Source organism: Geotrypetes seraphini, chromosome 2, assembly GCF_902459505.1.
Source record: "Geotrypetes seraphini chromosome 2, aGeoSer1.1, whole genome shotgun sequence".
In the NCBI taxonomy this organism is placed as follows: Eukaryota; Metazoa; Chordata; class Amphibia; order Gymnophiona; family Dermophiidae; genus Geotrypetes; species Geotrypetes seraphini.
In genome coordinates, this window is record NC_047085.1 from 270,419,532 (window position 1) to 270,444,923 (window position 25,392).

Below are 25,392 nucleotides of genomic sequence, written 5' to 3' on the forward strand. Positions count from 1 at the left end.
AATCGAGGGTGAAATACTCACGTGGATTAAAAACTGGTTGGCAGATAGAAAAAAGAGAGTGGGGGTAAATGGACAATACTCGGACTGGAAAAGTGTCACGAGTAGAGTGCCGCATGGTTCAGTGCTCGGGCCTGTGCTCTTCAACATATTTATAAACGACCTAGAAATTGGCATGACGAGTGAAGTAATTAAATTTGTACAGACGATACAAAGTTATTCAGAGTAGCGAGGACACAGAAGCATTGGGAAGACCTACAACGAGACAAACACACTCGAGGAATGGGCTGCGAAATGGCAAATGAGGTTCAACTTGGATAAGTACAAGGTGATGCATGTCGGTAACAAAAATCATATGCACGAATACAGGATGTCCTTTGCTATACTCGGAGAGAGCCCCAAGGAAAGAGACCTGGGAGTACTTGTAGACAAGTCAATGAAACCGTCCATGCAATTTGCAGCGGCAGTGAAAAGGGCTAACAGAATGCTAGGAATGATTAAGAAAGGGATCACAAACAGATCTGAGAAGGTTATCATGCCGCTGTACCGGGTCATGGTGCGCCCCCCACCTGGAGTATTACATCCAACACTGATCGCTGTACATGAAAGGGACATAGTACTACTCGAAAGGTTCCAGAGAAGAGCGAACAAAAATGGTTAAGTGACTGGAGGAGTTGCCGTACAATGAGAGGCTAGAGAAACTGGGCCTCTTCTCCCTTGAAAAGAGGAGACTGAGAGGGGACATGATTGAAACATTCAAGATATTGAAGGGAATTGACTTAGTAGAGAAAGAGATTGTTCACTCTCTCCGAAGTGAAGAGAATGAGAGGGCACTCACTAAAGTTAAAAGGGGATAGATTCCGTACAAACGTTAGGAAGTTCTTCTTCACCCAGAGAGTGGTAGAAATCTGGAACACTCTTCCAGAGGCTGTCATAGGGGAAAGCACCCTTCAGGGATTAAAGAAAAGGTTAGATAAGGTCCTGCTGGACCAGAACATACGCAGGTACGGCTAGACTCAAATAGGACACTGATCTTTGACCTAAGGGCCGCTGCGTGAGCAGACTGCTGGTCTGACCCAGCAGCGGCAATTCTTATGTTCTTATCTTTGGCTCACAGAACATTACTCTAAACACTAGCAAACACTATTTTTCATTTTCTAAAATTGACCTTAAATTAAAATTTGAATTAAATTGTATTTGTTTTGGTACATTAATAACAGTAACAGACCCTATAGAAATTACAATTCTTACAATAACAACAACTTTATTCTTCTATACCGTCATAGTCAGATGACTTCTAGCAGTTCATATCGAAGAGGGCTGGACAATCAGCAAATTACAGAAAGCAAATGGTGAAGGTACAACATATTACACGAGGAATAGATAGAAGGAAAAATTACATTTAGTGTGGCTTCTGATTAGGAGATTAATCGGTCTCTGTCACAGGGAGCAGTGGTAGACTAGGAATAGAGCTAAATATACCAAAATAGAGGCAAGAATATCAGACATGACACATTTTCTTGTCATAAACATAGTTTGTAAGAAACAATTTTCAAATAAGATGAATTATAAAATAAGAATAGAAAATTTATAGCATTTTTGTCAGCCAGTACTTAGAAGAGAGTTATTGCTATTTTTAGAGCATCACCCACCGCATCACCTATAAAACTTTAATGCTGGTCTTTAAACTCAAACTTTCACGTCTCCCATCTTTTCTTGATAAATTGATCATCCCCTTTTGTCCTCCCCGGACCCTTAGATCGGCTGATCAGAATTTACTGACCATACCTTCCATCAAAGAATTCTACTACACTAGAAAAACTAATTTTTCCATTGTAGCTCCAACTTTATGGAATGCCATGCCACCTCAACTCCGCCTCGAAAATTCACTCAACAAATTCAAGACTAAACTAAAAACGTTCTTATTTCAAGACGCATACCATAGCGTCTAAATATTTCCTTTCCAACAGTCTACAAAATAAACACGAACCGCTTTTAAGAAGCAATCCCCATTCATGGTGTTTTATCCTCCCCCCTCCCTTTAATTAATTTGTTTTTAATGATGTAATTATTAACTTCCCCTCCCCCTTACCCTCAAGCTCATGTTCGTATTTGTAATTTGTCTATTTAATATTCACATTTCCCCCCCCCCTACAAAAATTTATATTTAGCGTTGTAAACCGGCCAGGTGCACAGCGATGGTCGGTATATTAAAATTAATTAAACTTGAAACTATACTGGGACAGAATGAAGGTCCATCAAGCCCAGTATCCTGATTCTAACAGTGGTCAACCCAAGTCCCAATTAGTAAAACAGATTTTATGCTGCTTATCCTAGGAATAAGCAATGGATTTCTCCAAACTATCTCAACAATGGCCTATGGACTTCTCTTTTAGGAAATTATCCAAACCTTTTTAAACCCTAAGCTAACTGATTTTACTATTCTCTGGTAACAAATTCCAGAGTTTAATTACATGCTGAGTGATGAAATATTTTCTCAGGTTAATTTAGGTGAGTGCCCGGCTGTCATCTCGGTCGCGAATCCTGTTGCTGCCAACGCTGCTCAAACATTTTTTTAAAATCCTCTCACCAGCTTGGGGATTCCCCGGGCTGACTCAGCACAGCCTGAAGCGCCACCAGAAGTTCAATGTTCGCCTTCCGCCTCAGCCTGACTTTTTTTTTTTTTTTTTTTTAAGCGTCAGCAAGCGACTTGAACCCATGCTCCAGGGCTCTAACAGTAATACTGTGCACGCCAGCTTCCCTTATTCTCCTCCAAAACCGGAAGTTATGTCCCAAGGGGGGGAGGAGGGAGAAAAGGGAAGCCGGCACGCACAATGTTACCGTTAGAGTCCTGGAGCATGGGTTCAATTCGCTACAGGCTAAGGCAGGAGATAGGGTAGCGACGGACGGAAGCTTACAATTTCCTGCTCTTGCTGCCGGGTCCTGTCTACTTTCTGTTTCCACGAAGGCAGGACCCAGCAGCACTTCTCTATAACATCGCTCCTAAGTTTTATCAAGTGATGCAGTGAGGAGCCATCGGCTGTGGTTACCACAGCCAGCACTTTACACCTTATCACCTCATTCTTTTATTATTTATTTTTTCTCCTCATTTACAGCATGATTCTTTATTCTAAGCAGCTCTGGCACTAACAGTTCTACGGGTGCCTTATCCTACTTTCACTACCACTTGCGGTCAGGTTCAGCATTTTATCATGGTTTTGGTTTTTTATTTAATTTTTTACCAGTATTTTCATTTATTTATTAAAGCAGCCTTTATTTATTTATTAAAGCAGCAGGATTGGATGCCCCTCCCCCTATCAGTGTGCATCCAATCCACTGCCAACACTTTTCTAACGCCTCTTTCAACGGATCAAATATCACAGCCCCACTGTCGCGTGTTCACATTTATTCTGCATACGAGTTTATCTCATCAGCGCAGAGACCTTTTCAGTAAGTCCATTTTACTCCCCTTTTTTACTTTCCCAAGTGCTGCCGTTTTATTCTTTGGTTTTAATAGAAGCTCATTTGAACAGTAATTTAGATCTTTCCCAGGTTTCACTTTTCATCTACCCAGTCGGCTTCTCTTTGAGCTACTATCGGATTATGTTTTCAAGATACACTCTGTATTATCAGCTGTTCATTTCCCATACGTTTACTTTTGATCTGTTTAGGTCTATATAGTCTAGACATACTGTTTGTAACCAGCCGTCATTTTAAGTATGTATATGCCCTATTTTAGTTTTTTTTAGCATTTTATTTCATTAATTCTGAGTTCGGTGTTACAATTTGTTGTTCTTAGGTTTTAGTTTAAACATTATTTATTGTTTTCTATGACATGTTCACATCGCAGTTTTACTCAAAAGTAGAAATAGGTATATATATTTCTATTCAAGTTTCATCATGGTGCTCTGGTTTTGGCTCCAGTATTTATCACTTCCGTCCACAAGGTCTGGCTATCTGTTACCTCTCATATTTTAAAGACTCACTCGTTATAATTAGCAGTGATCTACATGTCTCTTCATAATGGACATGTCCAATTTTAGCGTTTGAATCTTAGTACTATGGGTTTGATCTTTTCTGGTTTCCTTTCTGTAGTCTGCTTTTCAACTGGAGTCTTTTGAGTTTACAATTACATTTTATGACATATTTTTGTGGTTATAATTGTATGACATGTCTAAATCAGTTTGTCAATATTAAGATTACAAAGATCACTTCTCATGTTATCCATTCTGTTTATTATTTTTTGTCTCCTCATATAGTGGCGTACCAGGGGCAGGGGATGCGGACTGCCCTGGGTGCCAACCTTAGGGGAGTGCACAGCAGGCCAGATCCGGAAATTCCCAAGCTGCTTTAAATGGCACCTGCACCTCAACATAGCTGCCGTACTTATTCCGAAGTAGAGTCAGCAGTCGCATTGAAGTGCAGGAAGGTCCCACAATGACTGCGTCTGCCTCCGGAAGACATAAGTGATATCAGAAGGGGTGGACCGGCAGCTGCAATCATTGCTGGATCTTGCCACAACTCCCTGCGTCTGCCGGCCCACCCCCTCCGACGTCACTTACGTCTTCCAGAGGCAGAGGCAGCAGAAGCAGTCATTGTGGGACTTTGCTGGTTTGGAGGGAGAGAGGAGCATAGAAGGGTGGTGGAGAGAGAAAAAGGGGATCAGGGTGATATGGAAGGGTGGTGGAAGGAGAGAAAGGAGGTCAGGGTGATATCGAAGGGTGGTGGAGGGAGAGAAAAGGGCAGGGTGGTATGGAAGAGTATCGAAGGGTGGTGGAGGGAGAGAAAGGGGGCAGATGCTGATGGAATTGGTGTGCAGGGAAAGGAGAGAGAGACATAAGTGGGAAGGATACTGGATGGAATTGGATTGGAGGGAAATAAAGGGGCAGATGCTGATGGAAGTGGGAGGAAGGGAGAGGAGAGAGTAAAATGCCAGACCATGGGGATGTGGGAGAGGGATGGGAAGAAGAGGAGAGAGATGCCAGACCATTGGAGGAGGGAAGAAGATGGATGCCAGACCAATGGGGGTGAAGGAATAGATGGAAGGGGGAGGCATAAAGTTTCTGGAAGGGAAATGGAAGGAGAAAAGATGCCATGTAGAAGGGGCAGAGAGAAGGTAGACAGTGGATGAAAGGAAGAGAGTGACAAGACTATGAGGAAAGCAAAAACCAGAGAAGACAAGGTAGAAAAATTTTTTTATCTATTTATTTTTTTGCTTTAGGGGAGATGAATCGCTGTTTCTGTGGTGTTGCATTGTATGCAGAGTCCAGCTTCTTGGTGGTTCAATTTAACCTTTGTCTACATATTTCTATTTTATCCCCTCTTTTACAAAACTGTAGAGCATTTTTTAGCACCGGCCATGGTGGTAACAGGTCCGATGCTCAGAATTCTATGAGAGTCTGAGCTGTTATCACCATGGCTAAAAAACACATTACAGTTTTGTAAAAGGGAGAGGGGTTAGTTTGTGATTATATATTCCATACTAGGTGAAGGTGTTTTCTGTGTTCTGTATATTCGACTGTTTTCCTGAGGAGATAGCTAAACTAAAGATGAACAAAGTGATGAAGCTGAATGGAAAACATCCAGGGCACTGAAGGAACATAAAGGAAGTTCTGGTTGCTCTATTGGTTGACCTTTTTCAATGTTTCTCCAAAGAGTGTTCCCGGAGGGCTGGAGAAGGGTAGATGTGGTCTCTCCCAACAAAAGCAGAAGTAAGGAAGAGATTGGGAACTACAAGCTAGCAAGTCTTATTTTTATGGCAAGTAAATTAATGGAAATGATTTTAAATTGTTTTATAATTTACTTTGATTTATTATATATTATTTTTAGGTCCGTTTAAATGATTTTTGTTGTTTAATTGTTTTTATCATGATGTCCACAGATTTAATAACATATGTTACTTTGTAACCTATTCTGAATACTATCAGGAAGACAGGCTAAATAATGGAATAAATAAAGAAAACAATGAATAGTGAATTTCTAGAATCCAATGGATTTTGCGACCTAAGGCAGCATGGTTTCATCAGAGGTAGGTCTTGTCAGACAAATCTGATTAATTTATTTGACTGGGTGGCTGGAGAGTTGGAACCAAAATGGTCCAAAATTGAGCAGCTAAAAAAATGCAGGGTCATTCATTTAGGCTGCAAAAAAACAATGGAACTGTACAGTTTAGAGGGAAAAGAACTTTTGTGTATGAAAGAGGAATGACACTTGAGTGTGATCACATTTGGGTGTGATTATGTTAAGGTGAATAAACAGGTAAAAAAAGGCAACAGCAAAAGGTAGAAGGATGCTTGGGTGAATAGCATGAAGAATGGTCAGAAGGTAAAAGGAGGTGATGGTGCCTTTGTATAAGACTCTGGTAAAATATTATTTAGAATACAGTGTATAATTCTGGAGATCTCACCTTCAAAAAGATATAGTGATCTTCATCACAAAACATGTCGGGACAAAGATTTTACTATGTAAATTTTTGAAAAAAGGCAGAAGGGAGATACGATAGAGATATTTAAATACCTCCATGGTATAAATGCACAGGAGGTAAATCTCTCTCAACTGAAAGGAAGTTCTGGAATAAGGGTTAAAGGATGAAGGGGGACAGACCCAGAAGTAATCTGAGAAAATACTTCTTCATGGAAAGGGTAGTGAATTTGTGGAACGGTCTCTCAGTGGAGGTGGTAGAGATGGAAACTGAATTCAAGAAAGCTTGGGAAAGGAACAGCTCTCCCTCTGGATTTGCGGTTTCCCTACTTGCGAATTCGATTATTCGCGATTTTTTTCTTCTTCTTTTTGCAGGCTGCCCGAACCTCCCTGGACCTTACCAGGTGGTCTAGCGGTGATGCGGGGCAAGATCGATCGTCCTACGCTCCTGCCCCATGCAAAGCCGTCATCAAAATGGCTGCCGTGAGTGCCCATTGTAGTCTCGAGACTACAATGAGAACTCACGGCAGCCATTTTGATGATGGCCTGCACGGAGCAGGAGCATAGGAAGATTGCTCCTGCCCCGTGTCACTGCTACATCACCAGGTAAGGTCCGGGGATGCAGGAGGGAGGCGGGGGTGGGTCAAAGCAGGCCCAAAAAATTATTTGAGATTTTTCCCTATTCGCGGGCTGGCTCTGCACCTAACCCCTGTGAATACGGAGGGAGAACTGTATATAGGATCTCTAGAGGACAGGAAGAGATACACAGACTGGACAAGCCATATGGCCTTTATCTGCTTTAATTTTACCATGTTTCTATGTTTAAAAAAAATTATAAGGTACCTATTTCCATACCAAGTGTTTGCTGATAGCATTCTGGAGGATATCGTAACACTGACTCTGTGCAGGAACTGTTGATAAGTTATAACATACTGCCTGTTAAAAAAAAGAAAAGAGAGACAATGAATAATAAATAATTTCAACAACAGGATAAGAATTTTAAAAAGTACAGGATGCAAAGTGGGCTCTGTCTAATCCTCTATACCAGTGGTTCCCAACCCTGTCCTGGAGGACCACCAGGTTTTTGGGATAGAACTAATGAATATGCATGGGGCAGATTTGCATGCCTGTCACCTCTATTGTATGCAAATCTCTCTCATGCATATTCATTAGGGCTATCCCAAAAACCCGACTGGCCTGGTGATCCTCCAGGACAGGGTTGGGAACTACTGCTCTATATATCAGGGTGTTTTAAAAAATTATTACAATATATAATGATAAAAATAAATATGGATGTAAAACCAAAGCCAGGATTCCACCTGCAGCAGGGATATAGTAATATCAATAATCCCAAAAACAACAAATAAAATCTTTTTTAAATTTACGTTCAAACCACATGTAGGGTCCTTTTACTAAAGGATGTTTGAATCTTAACATGCAGTTAATGTAGCTACTGCTGAACATTAACCCGTCTTGCAGTATTTTGCCTGTTTGCACATGTTAACCCATGTGTTACCCATTTTAAAATAGTATTTTTAGGATGAGGAATTTCATGGGCGGAGAGTAGGCTTCTCGTGCTATTCAGCTAGCGCATTATGATTAGTGCGAATTAACTGGATAAACAAGATGAACACGGGAGCGGGACTCCCACACACACTAATAGGAATAGTAGCACATAACCTGCAAGAAAAGAAAAGCTCTACAAAAGTGCTGCATTAAATTTGGGCTTAGCACATGAAATAAGTCCTACATTAGAATGTGCTAAGCCCACATTTTATCACACTTTAGTAAAAGGGCCACAAAGAGAATTTATATGTACAAGTGGTTTTCAATTGCTTTTAAATCATATGCATACATTAATCTTTCAGGTCTGTAAAAAAAAACACAAAAAAACAAAACCAAAAACAACCCTTCAAAATCACTCTGTTTTGCACCATTAAAAAAAACAACAAACATATATAGGATATCTTCTACATATCAGTAAAATACCAAACAAATTATTAATCTCTAGAGCAACAGTTCTCAACCAGTATGTCATGACACTAGTGTGTCACAAACACCAAGGAGGTATGTTGTAGGGCTGACACACACAACAGTTTTTTTTAATGTTTATAAGATAATCACTCTTTTCCCTTCTTTCTCTTTCCCACCTGCTATGAGTCCAGTAACACTTTCCTGTCCTCCTTCAGTACCCCCAGTCCAGCAAACCTGCTCTTCATTAGTGCCAGCCGCATCAGTAACATACTGTTTGCGGTGTTTTGTGATTGTGGTAGGAGGGGACAAACAACAGCTTGGCCATGTGGGGGAAAGAGGGGGGGGACAAGGAAATGCTGGACTATAGGATGGGGGGGGGAAAGACAGGGAGATGCTAGACGATAATGGTAAAAGAGAGAGGGAGCAGGGAAATGCTGAACCATATGGGTGAAGGAGAGAGTGAGGGGGATAGGAAGATGCTGGATAGCACAGAACTTATCGTAACATGTGTTATCCAGGGACAGCAGGCAGATATTCTCTCACATGTGACGTCACCGATGGAGCCCTGGTATGGACACTTGAAAAGTGAATCGCAACTTTAAGTTTTAGAAAGTTTGCGATCAGTCCACACCATGCATGCGAGAGTGCCTTCCTGCCCGACGTAGGCACACGGTCCCTCAATAAAGATATGCCAACTAAGAAGCCAACCGGGGGGGGGGGGGGGTGAATTGTAAGAATATCTGCTTGCTGTCCCTGGATAACATCTGTTATGGTAAGTAACTTTGCTTTATCTCAGGACAAGCAGGCAGCATATTCTCACACATGGGTGACCTCCAAGCTAACTAGAATGGGTGTTGGGCGTGTTGGCCTTCAAGAAAATAAATTTTGTAATACTGACTGGCCGAAGTGCCCATCCCGTCTGGAGAAAGACTCCAGACAATAATGTGAGGTGAAGATATGAACTGAGGACCAGGTGGCAGCTTTACGGATTTCCTCAATAGAAGTAGATCTAAGGAAAGCAACAGAAGCTGCCATAGCTCAGACTTTGTGAACTTTGACACGACTCTCCAGTGCCAGTTCAGTCTGAGCATAGCAGAGTGATATACAGGCAGCTACCCAGTTGGAAATCATTCTCTTAGAAACAGGATGCCCCAACTTGTTGGGATCAAATGAGATGAAAAGTTGGGGAGATGTTCTATGTGGCTTTGTCTTGTCGATGTAATAGGCCAAAGAACGTTTATAGTCCAGAGTGTGCAGTGCTGTGTCTCCAGCATGAGAATGAGGCTTAGGGAAAAAAACTGGGAGAACAATCAACCGATTGAGATGAAACTCCTTGACAACTTTCGGTAGAAATTTTGGATGTGTGTGGAGAACCACTTTATCAAGGGGAAAAACTGTAAAGGGTGGATCTGCCACCAATGCTTATAACTTACTGACCCTCCTGACAAAAGTGAGTAAGATAAGAAAGACAACTTTCCAGATAAGAAACTTGAGATGAGCCGAGGCCATTGGTTCAAATAGTGGCTTCATTAACCTGGAAAGAACTACATTAAGGTCCCAGACTACAGGAGAAGGTTGACTGGCTTGTGAAAAGCTGTAACAGCATTGAGATGGACTCTTGATAATGTAGATTTGAGTCCAGGGTCAGACAGATGAAGTAGATAATCCAACACCAATTCCACTAACAAGGAAGTTGGATCGTGATATGAAGGAGACACCAGGAAGAAAACCGAGTCCACTTTTGTTGATAACATTGAAGTGACTGCAGAAGAGATGATGTGACAGATATATACTGTGAGAGACAATCTGTCGCTTGAGACCACTGGGAAGCAAGAGTCCACTGAGGAGTGCGAAGATGTAGTCTTGCTAGCAGAATCAAGTGCACTATGGAAGCCATATGGCCGAGGATAACCTCACAGAGATGGTTGGAACAGGCTGAAGAGAGCACAGAGCCGATCTGGAGGGAAAAATGCTCTCATGAGAATAGTATCTAGAATAGCCCCAATGAACTGAAGCCATTGAGATGGAATGAAGTTGGATTTGGGGAAAATGACTTTGAATCCCAAAGCTTGAAGAAAGGCAATGGGCTGAGATGTTGCCAGAGTTATGTCCTGAATCAAAGAAGCTTTGATCAACTAGTCATCCAGATAAAGTGGGATCAGAGAAATGCAGCCACTACAATCAGGTACTTCGTGAAGACTAATGGGAAAGATGCTAGGCTAAATGGAAGGACTTTGTACTGATAGTGATGCTGATTCACCTGGAAGCGGAGATATTTCTGGGAAGCTTGATGTATTGGAATGTGAGTATAAGCTTTCTTGAGATCCAGAGAGCATAGCTAATCGGTCTGATCCAGCAGAGGATAAAGCAGGGCGAGGGAGAGCATTCGGAATTTCTCCTTGACGAGAAATTTGTTGAGATCTCTGAGATCCAGAATGGTTCGCAGTCCTTCCATCCTCTTGGGAATCAAGAAATAACAGGAGTAGAATCCCTGATGATGTTGCGAGAGAGGAACGTCCTTGATAGCATTTAGAAGAAAAAGGGATTGAATCTCCTGAATGAGAAGAGAGGACTGTGCAGGATACAAAATAGACTCTCTTGGAGGGTGATCCAGAGTCAGGGTATGAAAATGGAGAGTATACCCCGACAAATGATGTCTAGAACTCAGAGATCTGTGGTGATGAGCTCCCAACGATTGATGTAATGCTGAAGCCGAACTCCGATCGGTTGTGGCAGAAGACTGAGAATAGGAATGGTGGCTATGCTCCTGAAGAACATATCAAAAAGGCTGAGTAGGTTTTTGCTGAGCCTGCTGCTGTTTAGGTTGTTGATGTGGTTGTTACTTCTGTTTCCTAGGCTGAGAAGGAGCAGGTTTAGCAGTATACCTGCATTGATACGATGAAGCAGGTTCTAGGAGGCGGAGGCTTCTTTTTCAGTTTAACCAATATGTCCCAACGGGTCTCATGGGAAGAAATCTTCTGAGTGGTTATGTCTATAGATGGGCCAAAGAGCTCATCCCCCAGGCAGGGCGCATTGGCCAACCGAGCTTGATGATTAACAAAGCTCAGAAACACGAAGCCATGCCAAATGTTGCATAGCCACCGACATGGCTGCTGCACGTGAAGTAAGCTCAAAGGTGTCGTACTTAGTGCGAACCATATATTTCCACAGTTGGAAAGCAGGCCAAGGTGGTACAACAGACCTTGCCGTGCCGAACCTGCGAGAGAGAAAAAAATTTTTTTTACCGAAGGTAAACTAAATGAAATAAAAAAGAAAAAGAACACGAAAATGTCTGAAAAGTCACTGATGTGAGAGCGGAAAGGCAAGAAAAATTTTCAACGGCCGTTGAAATGAGTCTTCTTAGCTCCACGGAAACTAAGAAACTGAGGGACCACACACCTACATCAGGTGGGAAGGCACTCGTGCATGCGCGGTACGGGCTGATCGCAAACTTACTAAAACTTAAAGTTGCGATTCACTTTTCAAGTATTCATTCTGGGGCTCTGTCGGTGATGCCACCTATGTATGAGAATATGCTGCCTGCTTGTCCTGGGATAACATAAGGATGGAGGAAGGAGTGAGGAGACAGGGAAACGCTGGACCTAGGGGTAAAGGAGAGAGAGGGAATACAGAGAGATGCTGGACCATAACAGGTGGAGGAAGGAGAGAGAGGTGGGCAGCAGAGCTGTGGAGTCAGTTACACCAAACCTTTGACTCCTGGAAAAAAGTTAATTGATATTAAGCTTTAAATATTTTGTCCTGGATCTAAACTACTGGTAAATTTAACTTACAATTGCTAGTACTTTAGATTCAGGACAAAAAAAATCTATGCAAGTATAAAATGATACATTTACCATATATGATAATGTTGCAGCTTCAAATTAAGAATTCAGAGTTGGAGTTGGCACATTCTTTCCGACTCTGCCCATAACTGCTTCCATCAAAAGGCATGAAAGACTTCTGAGAAAATTAGAAAGACATGATATAGGAAGTAATGTCCTATTATGGATTAAGAACTGGTTGAAAGATAGAAAACAGAGTAGATTTAAATGTTCAATAGTCTCAATAGAGAAGGGTAAATAGTTGGATTCCCCAGGGATCTGTGCTGAGACCATTGCTTTTTAACATATTTATCACTGAACTAGAGATGGGAATAACAGAGTTTCAAGTTTACAGCCTTCTCGAATAATGTCCAGCACCCGGTGGTCTGAGCAAATCTTCACCCAGGCCTCAGAGTAAGCAGACAAACCTCCTTATCTGCAGGTGTTCGGTGATTGGTCTGGTGTCATTAGGAATTCTTGGAGGCTGCTGCTAGGCAGGAACCTGAGGCTTGAGCTCGCCTCGAGCCTCTAAATTTCTGTTGGGAGCCATAAAACTAACTCCCATTTAGAGAGAATAAAGGTATTGATTGTGGCTCCCAGTCATCCAAGGTCTTTCTCTGACTGGAACTCTGGTTCCTGTATGTTAACATCCAGAGGTGGCACTGCGCTCTATGAGGGCAAATCCTTGTGTGCAACAGCTGGTATGAACCCAAATGGTGCAGCTAAACCCCGATAAGTCATATAGTCTTCTAACAAGACCAACCAAACTAGGGGAAAAGCCCTAAACATGATGCCCTAAGGCAGGGGTGTCCAATGTTGGTCCTCGAGGGCCGCAGTCCAGTCAGGTTTTCAGGATTTCCCCAATGAATATGCATTGAAAGCAGTGCATGCAAATAGATCTCATGCATATTCATTGAGGAAATCCTGAAAACCCGACTGGACTGCGGCCCTCGAGGACCGACATTGGACACCCCTGCCCTAAGGAAACCTGCATGGGCTCTTCGTGACTCTTCAAGGGCCCAGAGGTATCCACGCAGCAGCACTGCACCAAATAAGCTGTGTCAGAATCTAAAAGCTTTGGCAGGGATCTTTGTCCCAAAAAAAGATGAGCCAGCTGTGACGCCATTGCCCTAGAGGGACCATAGGGAGTTAAGCCCAGTGCTCCTCCTACTCCCACTCATGTGGAACATAGACTCTCCTTGGCTGACTATCCAGCACAAATCTGGCATGAATCCAGGGTAAAACAGACTGAGGAATTCATCTATAGTGATTTTAGTCATAATCGTGTTCTGAGGCAGAAAGAGGCTTTAGAAATTAAATCTGGAAATCCAAGATGGCTGCCAAAACAGCATTTTGGTGCCAAAAAATGGCCTGGGGAGGCTAAATAAAAGCACAAAAACTTCAGTAATGGTGTTTTTGGAGAAAGGGGACACAAATCCTAGCCCCAGAAACCCCTAAAATGAAAAACTAAGTTCTTACCTTGGTAATCTTCTTTCTAGAAGACAGACACTTTATTCCTGAACCTTTGAGTAGTCAACCCCTTCTTGCAAGAATTCTTGTAGAGAGCCTCATTGGCATTCATTTGCTCTACCCTCTGGGTTGTCCTCCAATTCCTCAGTTTGTACCAAAGCAGATGGTCAGTTCTGGAGAGGAAATAGCATAGGGAGGAGTACAGAGATGCTCCCCAAGAAACATGTCTGTTCTGCTCATATCATTTATTGGCAAACAGGGGAAAGAACTTGGTACACCAAGCTGCCTAGTCCAAAATATAACTGAATCCTCAAAACAAAGAACGAGGACTGGCGATTGTTGAACACATTTAACAACTGTGTACAACACTGCTCAGAAGGGTGCTTCTCTCAAACCAGACAACGGGACAAGCCCGGATGTTTGAACGTCTGAAATCTCATAATCTTGTCTGGTCTGAGAGAAACACCCTTCTGAATACTGTTGTACATAGTTGTTAAATGTGTTCGACAATCGCCAGTTCTCGCTCTTTGTTTTGAGGATTCTGCTCATATCATTAACATATAATATATGAATCAAAAATTTAACTATTTGAAATACATTACCAGGTGAAAACAAACAAGTCATCAACTAATAGTGTGGGGGTTCTATAGATATCCCCTAGATTCTTCAACATGACAGTCATGTACTCTATCTTTGTTAATGCTGGATACAGGAAAGAAACAAGATGTCCAGATTCCCTGGCACATTTGAGGTAGTAAGAAGGCAAATGAACATATGATAGAGTGGGCTTCAGAAATAAAATACAGTCAAACCTCGGTTTGCGAGTGTTTTGCAAGACGAGCAAAACATTCCCGCAAATTGTGCCTCGCAAACCGAGCGTTGACTCGATTTGCAAGTCCCCCCCCCCCACTCCCCGCGATCCGGCATCCTCCCCCCGCCGCGATCTGGCATCCCCCACTCACCCACCCAAACACAATCCCTTACCCAAATCTGGCACCAGCACCAACGCACAGGACATGCCGGTGCCCGAAGATCCTCCCTCTTGCTTGGCTTGGCCTTGAGCATCTGCGCATGCTCAAGGCTTTCTGGTTCTCGCTCTAAACGAGGGGGAGGAAAGCAGTCTGTCCCGGTCATGGAAAACCCACCAAGGAGCCACTCAGCCTGCACTCAAGCCCACTGCAGACAGAACTTGGGGCGAGTTATGCTCCCAACAGATCAGTCTCTGAGTCCCCAAACTGTTAGTATAGGCTGACCAAGTAGGTACACTGCAAAACAGTTTGCCCCTTGGAAGCAGACTCTTGACCTTAAGAATCTACACTCTTCCGCAGCCAGAGATGCTCCAAGATCGGGGCCCTCTGCAGCCTTGCAAATGGTAAGCAAAACCTGAAAATTAATTGAAAAATAAATATGAGCAGAAAATACAGACATCTCACTTATAGAGAGACAACTGAGGAATTGGAGGACAGCCCAGAATGATGGGAGGCAGAGCAAAAGAATGCAAACGAGGCTCTCTACAAGAATTTTCACAATGGGTTAACTACCCGAAGGTTCAGGAATAAAGTGTCTGTCGCACTAGAAACAAATTACAGACACTCCCCCCCCCAATATCTTCTATAGGCAGCAAGGCACTGTATTTATAGTCGGCTGGTGCTGTGCCTGCATCAGCTGAAACAACAGATGGGAAATGGAAAAGATTTCTGCCTCAGACAAGCATGTAAAATCAGTCCCAGTGTTTGTTTCTTCGGGTTTCCAGTCAGACCCTGAAAAAGCCTGAAGCCCCAGACCCCCACACATCATTTTTTTTTTTTTTGGGGGGGGGGGGGGAGACACACAGCTGGCTTCTGATAGAGCCTTCAGGACCAATACAGAGTTGTACAACCTGTGCTCAAGCTCCTTTCCTTGGAGTTCCTTTCTCACCACAATTCCTGTAAACCGTGCCGAGCTCCACAACTATGGAGATGGTGTGGTATACAAACCTAAGGTTTAGTTTAGTAATAACCAGGAGCAGGCCTTGCTACAAGGAGACCAGTCCTTGAGCCTTCCAAAAGCATTAGTGCAGGCTGGCTAGGTAGGTGCCCTGTAAAAGGGTTGCCCTCCCAGCTACAGACTTCTAACAAGAAAGTCTGTATCTCTGTCCCAGGCACACTGGAGACCTCTGAAGCACTGAGAAGACTCAAATTCAGGATAAAAATCCAAAACAAACCAAAATCAGAACAGATTAAAAAGACACCTTTAACTTGCGGGTAGAAGGAGAAACTATAGAAGCTATAGCACAGCCCAAGGACACAGGAGGTGGAGCCAAAAAATGTAACTTGACGCCTTCTACACATCTCGCAATTTGGAGGTGAATAACTCACTGGTTCAAAACTCGTATGCCTTTTGCAATAGAATTACAGTGTTATTTGTAGTTTTGGAGCAACACCTTCATATAAAGAATTATAGTAATCTAAATGGTGTAACAAAATAACTTGAGAAATAACCTAAAAGCTAGAGGAATCCAAAGATTATCATATAGTTCTTAACTGCTGTAATTAAAAAAAACCATTATTTTAAATCTGAGAATTTATTTGATCTGCTATAGACAAGTTGGTCTCTTAGTGCACATGGGAGCTGCATTACCCAGAATGTGTGCAGAGTGATGGTATACTTGCCACCCTACCAGTTTTGTGACCTCAGATATTTGCAGCAGGGTACATGTGCAGTCAAAGCTTATAGCTTTGTGGCTTGCCATGATCATACGTAGATATGGTGGGATTTGGGGCTTGTGGATGTATAGGTTCTTAACTCACCAGGATCTTCCAAATCACCTCCCAAACCTTTCCTGCTGTTGCTTGTGGGGCTTGCCACCTACCCTCCCCAAAGAGGCATGCCTCATTCTGCAGAAAAGTTACAGAAAGGTTTTGCTTCCTCCTATCTTCTACATACATGTGACAGGTCCCAAAAGTGGGAGCTGGCCCACATGCACATTGCTGCCCTGGACACTGCCATGAAGGCCATCTACTGTATATGACATGCAGATCTAGACATTTACCGCTGAACTTGGAACCAGGATGGATGATGCTGTATGTTTATGTTGAATAGCACTGCTATATGTTCAGCGCTGCACATTTATTGCCACTACAATAAAGAAAAATGGGGAGACCTGATGATCTACAGTGAAAACAAATCCACCGATGAAAACAAAAACTGTGTATACAGATGTTCTGGAGATAATTTATTAAACACTGACATATAAAACCATGAAAATTTAATTAAAAAAGAACAATGCTAAAAAATATGGTGATAAAAATCCACCTGGACCCTACACGGTCCGTGTTTTGGTGCACATGCCTTCCTCAGGGGTCCAATGGTTTGCAAACTCACATATAAAGAATTGGACTGAAAATAGTCTATTGACTTTAAACGTGTGAGTAAAGAACACCGCAGATAAGCTGAAGTAGCAAAAAAATGAATCCACAGTTTTTGTTTTCATTTATTGCTACTGCCAGATCCCAGGTAGATTTAGTTCCCTGCAGGCACTACATGACCAGCCTCAATGGCCGGGGGGGGGGGGGCTTGCAATGTTTACTATAAGCGTATGGCATAGGCACACAATGAGCCTATTTGGACTCAGTTTGAGCATACTTTACCCTCTATGAGACCATTCTAGATTTATACGTGTACCATGGCTGTATTCTGCAACCACATGTTTATCTCCTTTACGCCCTTTGACACTTTTAAGACATCTCTGATTGGAGGGAGGAAAAACAGAGATGCATCCACATACAACCCTGGTATTGTGAAATATGTTACAGGTTCTGCAATTTTTGCCTTAAAATATTTGCTACATCCATGACTCATCTAAGATACAATAGTGCTGATTTATCAATGCTATTTTTTATGCTTCTGAAGAAATAATAATCTTAATTTTCATTAATATAAATTAAATGTGGCTTGAAATGATTATCCAAGAATATTAAATCTTGGCTGTAAAACTGAAACTCTAATGTGTCTTGACATTGAAATGAAAAAAAGATCCAACACATAATCACCACCCAGAAATTAGCAAATCTTTAATCATTTATGTTCCTTAGGGAAAGTTTTACAAGGCATTTTTATTTCCATGTTAAAATGTCACAGTCAAATCATTATTCTACATCCGATTAACATTTATCATATTTAAACTACACATTCAATGGAATACTTTGAAATATGAATGGTTAAAAGGTCAGCTTAAGCCTTAGTATATGCAGTACACTTGAAATATATTACAAATATGTAACTTTTGGTTGACTTATTTAAACAAAATTCACACTAAGACTTTTCTCCAGAGTTTCATAATTGTTGTTTATGGCTATAATGTATACTTCAGTATACTGCATTTTACTGGACAATGACCAGCTCACAATAATCGATAATAAAGAACTACAAATTATGACAGTAAAGTATAGGACAAAGAGGGATGTAGAGGAGCACAGAAGAGAAAGAATAGACTAAATAAAAGCAGAGAATTAGTCATATCTTCAACTTTTATCTAGCAATAATATGGGAAATGAGAAAAATGTTCTTTTAACAGCTGCTACTATGTTTCACAGATATTGTAACTATATTTTCTTATCTTTACATACTTATATATTAAATATTTTTGGTGATGTGCTCAGACCTGTAACCCAATAAATAGTGTAGTCACTGCATTGAGTTTAACATGGGGACCATCATTGCAATCACCTGTCCCCGGCCCTCCCTGATAGAATTCAACTTATTCAGATACTATGATAGTACTTATCTGAATGGAGTGGTATTTGCTGTTAATCTGGAGCTGGTTAAATCTCAATGGTGACTGTGTTCAAATCAAATGAAGTGATTCTTAAAATCCAATAGTGGTTATTTAAATGATCCTCAATTCTCGTCCCCCCGACTCGAGTTTCGTATTCTTCGTCGGGGAGGGACACTGAAAATCTATATCTGTTGCTGGCTAACTGAGACCAGACACGTTCAAAATCTCCTGGCCATCTGCCCATTCTTTTAACAGCTGCAACATTTACAGTCAGTCACAGACAGACCTTTTTTTTTTGTAAATCTTTATTAAATTTCCAAACTACCATAGTGCAAACAAACAATTTCAATATACATAAGTTTACACGAAATGCACATTAACTTACAGACATTAATGTACAACCATTTCCCCCCACCACCCCATCAAATAATCAGAAAAAGTATATACCTATAGGAAACCTCTATATATTCCCCAAATGAAATTTCAATGCAAAACCCTCCCCCCTCCCACCCACTCTGGATGTGTATGCTTAAGTGTCGATAAAATAAAATCAATCATTCCTTACAGAACTTAGTCAATGGTTCCCAAACATCCATAAATTTCTTATACCGTCCCTGATGTACAGCCATTGAACGTTCGTTCCATTTTAAAAGTACAACAGAGAGATTCCCACCAGAAAGTGTAATTTAGTCTTATCACAGTTCTTCCAATTCCTCAAAATGAGTTGTATGGCAACCCCTGTCATTATATAGAGAAGTTTGTTATTTTGGACAGATATTTGCTATCAACTTAGTGTGACGTTCCAAATGTATACTAAGCATTTCATGAACAAATGCAGAATTTAAAGAAGCAAATGAATAAAATTTAACAAAACTTATGCAAGTATATAACAGCATCTGTAAATGCTTATTGAATCATTATGACTGATTAGTTGTGGGTTCTATTAAGTTCCCACGTGAATGAGCCAACTGTTCTTTGCACTCTAATTTTTTACAGGTCTAGTATTAAGCCTGGGATTTTTGCACTCTTGTAAATAATCCCAATTAAAAAAAAAGAGATACATTGGTACAGCACTGCAGTAAAGTCTTTCAACCATATAAAATGCAATACTTTTACACAGATAAGTAACCAGTCTTGCCCAGTTACCAGATTTATGTACACATAGAAACATGTTGGCAGATAAATGCCAAATGGCCCATCCAGTCTGTTTATCCAAAGCATCCACTAACTCTTTCTCTCCGTAAGAGATCCCACATATCTGTCCCATACTTTATTGAATTCATACACAGTTTGTCTCCACCAACTCTACCGGAAGACTATGCCACGCATCTACCACCCTTTCTGTAAAAAAGAATATCCTTAGATTACTGTATTCCTGAGCTTTTACCTCTTAACTTCATCCTATGCCCTCTCATTCCAGGATTTCCCTTCATTTGAAAATGCCTCACCTCCTGTATGTTAATGCCACAGAGATATTTTAATGTCTCTATCATATCCCCTCTTTGCCACCTTTCTTCCAGAGTATACATATTGAGGTGTATAAATCTGACCCCGTATGCTTTTTGACGAAGACCATTAACCGATTTTGTTGCAGTCCTCTGAACTGACTCCATCCTATTTACAGTAGAATCTCGGTTATCTGGAAGCTACGGGGATTGGTGGATACTGGATGACTGTTTTTCTGGTTAATTGAGAGTGTGTTAGAAAACTTGACTCTCAATTCCCCCCCCCCCCCCCAGGAAGCACCAGTGCAGCAGCAGTCCTGGAGCCACAAAACCCTCCTCCTTCAAGCCCCAAAGTGGCAGAAGAAGGCAGCGGTCCCGAGCCGTGAACTCTCTCACTCCTTCCCTCTCTCTCTTCTTTAACCAAAGTGCAGAAGTCAGCATGAGGCAGCCTCAAAACAGTCTGCTCTTGATCAGCCCTGGCACAGTCTTTCCTCTGATGCATCAGAAGTGACACATCAGAGAAAAGCCCTGCTAGGGCTGTCCACAAGTAGCCTGTGCCTCCTGTTGACTGCTGTACTTCATGTAAGGAAGAGAGAGAGGTGGGAGGGAGAGAGGGAGTTTGTGTCTCAGGATCGCCACCTGCTTTGGCTTGAGGGAGGGCTTTGCGGCTCAGGACCACTAACACACTGATGTTTCAGGGCAGGAAGGAGGATTTGCAGCTCAGGACACTGCAGCTGGTGCTATGGGGACTTTTTTTTTTTTTTTTACACCAGCGATTTTCTTTTGCTGGTTGTGTGAGAGTCCTGGTTAACTGAGACCCAGTTAACCGAGACTCTACTGTATATCTTTCTGAAAGTGCGATAGAACTGAACACAGTATTCCAAATGGGGCCTCACCAGAGACTTATACAGTGGCACTATCACTTCCTTTTTCCTACCAGCCAGTTCTCCTCTTATGTACCCAAGCATCCTCCTGGCTTTGACAGTCACCTTTCTATCTGTTTTGTCACCTTAAGGTCATCAGACACAATTACCCTCAAGTCCCACTCTTCTTTCGTAGACAAAAGTACTTTGCCTCCTAAACTATACTGTTCTTTTGAATTTTTGCAGCCTAAGTGCATGACCCTGCATTTTTTAGCATTAAACCTTAGTTGCCAATTACCGGACCATTCTTCAAGCTTGCTAGATCCCGCCTAATGTTAATCACACCCTCCTGTGTGTCTACCATATTACAGAGTTTGGTATTGTCCACAAAAAGACAAACTTTACTGGACAGTCCTTCCGCAATATCACTCACAAAGATGTTAAAAAGAACCAGCCCATGGACAGATCCCTGCAGCACTCTACTAACAATATCCTTTTCCTCGGAGCAAACTCCATTTACCACTATTTCCTTCCACTTAACCAGTTTTTAATCCAGTCTGCCACTTTAGGGCCCATACTAAGGGCATGCCTATGCGGCACCATGTCAAAGTCTTTGCTAAAATACAAGTACACCACATTAAAAGCTCCTCCCATATCCAAATGTTTGGTCACCCAGTCAAAGAAATCAATCAGATGTATCTGACAAGATCTGCCTCTCATAAAACCATAGTTCCTCAGGTCTTCCAGTCCATTCAAGTCTAGAAAACTTTCTATCCTCCCCTTCAGAATTGTTTCCATTAGTTTATTCACTACAGATGTCAGACTAACCGGCCTGTAATTCCCAACCTCCTCCTTTCTTCTGCTCTTGTGCAAAGGGACTATATCTGCCCTTCAGTCCTCTGAGACCACTCCAGACTCTAAAGAAGCATTTAAAGGTGAGACAATAACGGTGCCAGAACCTCTCTGAGTTCCTTGGGTACGCTTGAATGTATCCCATCAAGCCCCAGCACTTGGTCTATTTTTAATTTAGCTAGCTTCTCACAGTCTTCTAAGAATCTATCCCAGTCTGTTTCATATCCATTCTCATTTGTGTTTGTTTTCTGCAGTCCAACCTCCAATCTTTCATCTATATATGTCTATATAAAATATGGGAAATGAGAAAAACTTAGCACCTGTACTTTAGAGAGGCATTTAAAACACTGCTTCAAAGCAAAACAAATACAGATAGTAAAAATTTCTCTACACACAGTTATAAAATCTAGTTACAAGGTCAGATCCACATGGAAATAACTGGTTAATGGAGAGAGGAATGTGCTTCTGCAGAGGCTAATTATCTAATGTAAATGGGACTAACCCATTGTGGGATAAGTGAAACGTAGGATAATCCAAGACTCTAATGTGTACCCTTGCAAATCCTGCACATAAAAAAGTGCCTCCTACCCTATCCACACTCCCAAACAGATACATCTCTACTACTTACGGACCCCCTTAAGTTTCTCCCTACTTACCAGCTCAACCATAGATCTAAGAGAGCCTCAGAGGCATGACCCCCCTCATAATGTAGTACCAGCATCTGCTGCTATGACTAGTGGGGATTCCGGGGATTCCTTAGCTCCACCGACCTTCTCTCAACTGCTCCTGCCCCCATGCATGCATGGAAACTGAGCATGCATGGGTGGGATCCCTCATAAAAAAATATAATACTATAAAATTGTAAAGGAGCAAAGAGTGCAACTCCCCTCACCCTCAAAATATACGCAAAGCACACAGGAAGAACATTTATTAAAAATAAATGTCTCAAATTAATGTATGGAATAGATGTTAAAATCAGCTACAGTATTTCTAAAAGCCAGATATTCTCTTAAGAAGTGGTGGAGAAACTAGTTAATGTGGACTCAAATGTACTAATTTTGGATAAACATTTAGCAGCTGTTGAGGCACAGGCTGCATCACTTCAGGCAGTCTCTGGTTTAGCAGTTAAGGATTCATACAATTTGCATTTAAAATTAGAAATGATGGAGAATGCAACAAGAGCTAGAAGTTTGTGTTTTGTTAATTTTCCTATTATTTATCTACTCTCACCTGAGGTGTCCATCTGTGAAGTTTGGAGCAAAAACAAAGCTTCTAAGTTCAAAAAATATAGTTTTATAAACTTTAAAGAAAATCCAAGATGGCCACCGTGGGTGCCAATTTTGCCTGAAAAACGCCCGTTAAAACAGCAGGGAAATGTGAAAAACGGTATTTTTAGGATTTTACAGGGGTTTTGGGTGGTTTCTCTGCATGCCCTGGTCCCCCCAACCAGGGCATGCAGGGAAACCACCCAAAACCCCGATTTGAGCACACACCCCCAAATCAGCAAACTCTGTGACTCACAGACACCACAGAGACATGTGCTGCAATGAAAGTCAATGACAGCTCCTAAGGTACTGATCTCCTTGCTTGTACTGTGTATTGCAGGCTGATTAAACTGGATTTTTCAGGTCTTCTGACCTCCTCACCTTCCCTGTCACCTCAGATCACGACCACCAGGACCCCACAGGGAAATCAGGGAAGACATACGGTGTGGTTCCGATCCTGGCATACCTTCACGGAACCACAGCAGCCTGCACTCTACCCCTTTGCGGATGAACCAGGGGCAACAGACATGTATGTATATCGGCATCCCAATATTTCAAAATTTAGGATTAAAATAAAGATTAAAATTTCTCATTTCATACGATTCATCAGGCATAATTTATAACTACTAGCATTACATTGTTCATGTCTGTCATTTGTTATTGCATTTGATACTGACAAGACAATTCAATTAGGGTGAGTAAGGTAGCTTTACTGACATACGTGTCCAGTTAAAATGCAAAGGAAAGTGAATTTTCTCTTTCTAGCTTTAAGCAGTGACAAATTATTCAGGGTCTCATCTTTGTAAACCCCAGCAGGGACAATCTAGAATAATTAACTTTAATGAATGGCAAGAATGAACACCTTGCTTAATGAGCTCTCCATTCTGCCTTTATGCTTAACTCTCAGGACAAAGACTTGGGAACAATCAGTATTTCCACTGAATATGTGTGTGTGCATATCTATATATCTATACATCTATACATATACCCACACAAATCAGGACCCTCTATTTTCACAATGTGCTTGCATGACTGGCAAAGTGGCCAGTCATAATCAAATGCTTGCTGACGAGAACCCCATCAACTTATCTAGCTCTATACCTTGCAGGCTGGAGTCTCATGCACCATGCCAGAAGTAGCAGAGGGCTGCACATAGAATGGATCAGGTAGGAGCAAACTTCACAGGCTTTGAACTAAGATACATATAGGGCTCCTCTTTCTAAGTTGCGATAGCTTTTTTTGCGCATGCAAAATTTTAGCATGCGCTATGTGGCTAGAACTAACGCCAGCTCAATGCTGGCATTAGCGTCTAGCGCGCAGGGCAATTTAGCGTGCACTAAAACCGCTATTGCAGCTTAGTAAAAGGAGCCCATAATTATTTTCCCTCCAAGAGTTTTTGCCCTATCTTGCTTCTAGCTCAATATTAAAATGGCCTATACTAACTTGAGAGCACTTTAATGTTATTCAATCAAATAACCTGGGATACTCCAAATGTTGAACCTGCCCCTCCTATGCCATGTAGCCAAATCATTACAGTAACATGGGACACAGGCTCCTAATTAAAAACAGTGCTCAAGTGCAGAAAATCTGGCTTCAATTGTTGTTTCACAGATAGCCAAGATTCCTTTTTTCTAGAGCAGTTTTCTTCACTGCAAGACCTGCAGACAATGCTGGCTATTATTAACAACTAGTTTTTTAGCCCATTACATTAATGGGTGCTAGAATAGATGTGAAGACTTGGGCATTTCTTTCTCTCTTCCTTTCTGTCTCTCCCCCCTGTCCAGCAGCACCCCTTCCCTGCTCCCCCTGTCCAGCAGTAGCCCTTCTCCCTTATTTTTACCTCTCCCCTGCCCAGCAGCACCCCTTCACTACTCCCTGTCCAGCAGTAGCCCTTCTACCTTATTTTTACCTCCCCCTTGTCCAGCAGCGCCCCTTCCCTGTTCCCCCTGTCCAGCAGTAACCCTTCTCCCTTACTTTTACCTCCCCCCTGTCTCTCTCAGGCAAGCTCTCCTCCCTTTTACCTACGGCAACTTCACAACGGCGAAGGGTCGCCTTTGTCTATCTGCCTGTTTACTCCTTCAAAGAAGTACAGCAAGTTAGTCAAACATGATCTGCCTTTGCTAAAACCGTGCTGACTGGTCCTCATCAGCCCTTGTCCGTCAAGGCGATCAATGATGTGGCCTTTTATCAGCGCCTCTACCATCTTACCTGGTACCGAGGTCAGACTCACCAGTCTGTAGTTTCCCGGATCTCCCCTTGAAGATCGGCGTAACATTCGCCACCTTCCAGTCTTCCGGAATCTTTCCCGATTTGATCGAAAGATTGGCTATTAGTTGAAGCAGTTCAGCTATGGTCCCTTTCAGTTCCTTGATGACACTCAGATGGATGCCATCCGGTCCCGGGGATTTATTGCTCTTAAGCCTATCAATCTGCCTACACACCTCCTCTAGACTGACTGTCAATCCTCTCAGCTTTCCTTCTTTGTTTCCAGCATATAGCCTGATTGGTTCCGGTTTACTGTGTAAATCT

General features: G+C 42.0%; 1 protein-coding gene across 1 annotated transcript in view; it reads right to left on the reverse strand.

Moving 5' to 3' along the window:
- The window catches only part of TEX10 (testis expressed 10), a 258,142-nt gene that overhangs the window by 33,589 nt on the left and 199,161 nt on the right, over nucleotides 1-25,392 (reverse strand). Inside the window, exon 11 of the mRNA XM_033929656.1 lies at nucleotides 7,273-7,353. Coding sequence (XP_033785547.1) covers nucleotides 7,273-7,353 — 81 coding nt within the window. The remainder of the gene's footprint in view (nucleotides 1-7,272; nucleotides 7,354-25,392) is intronic.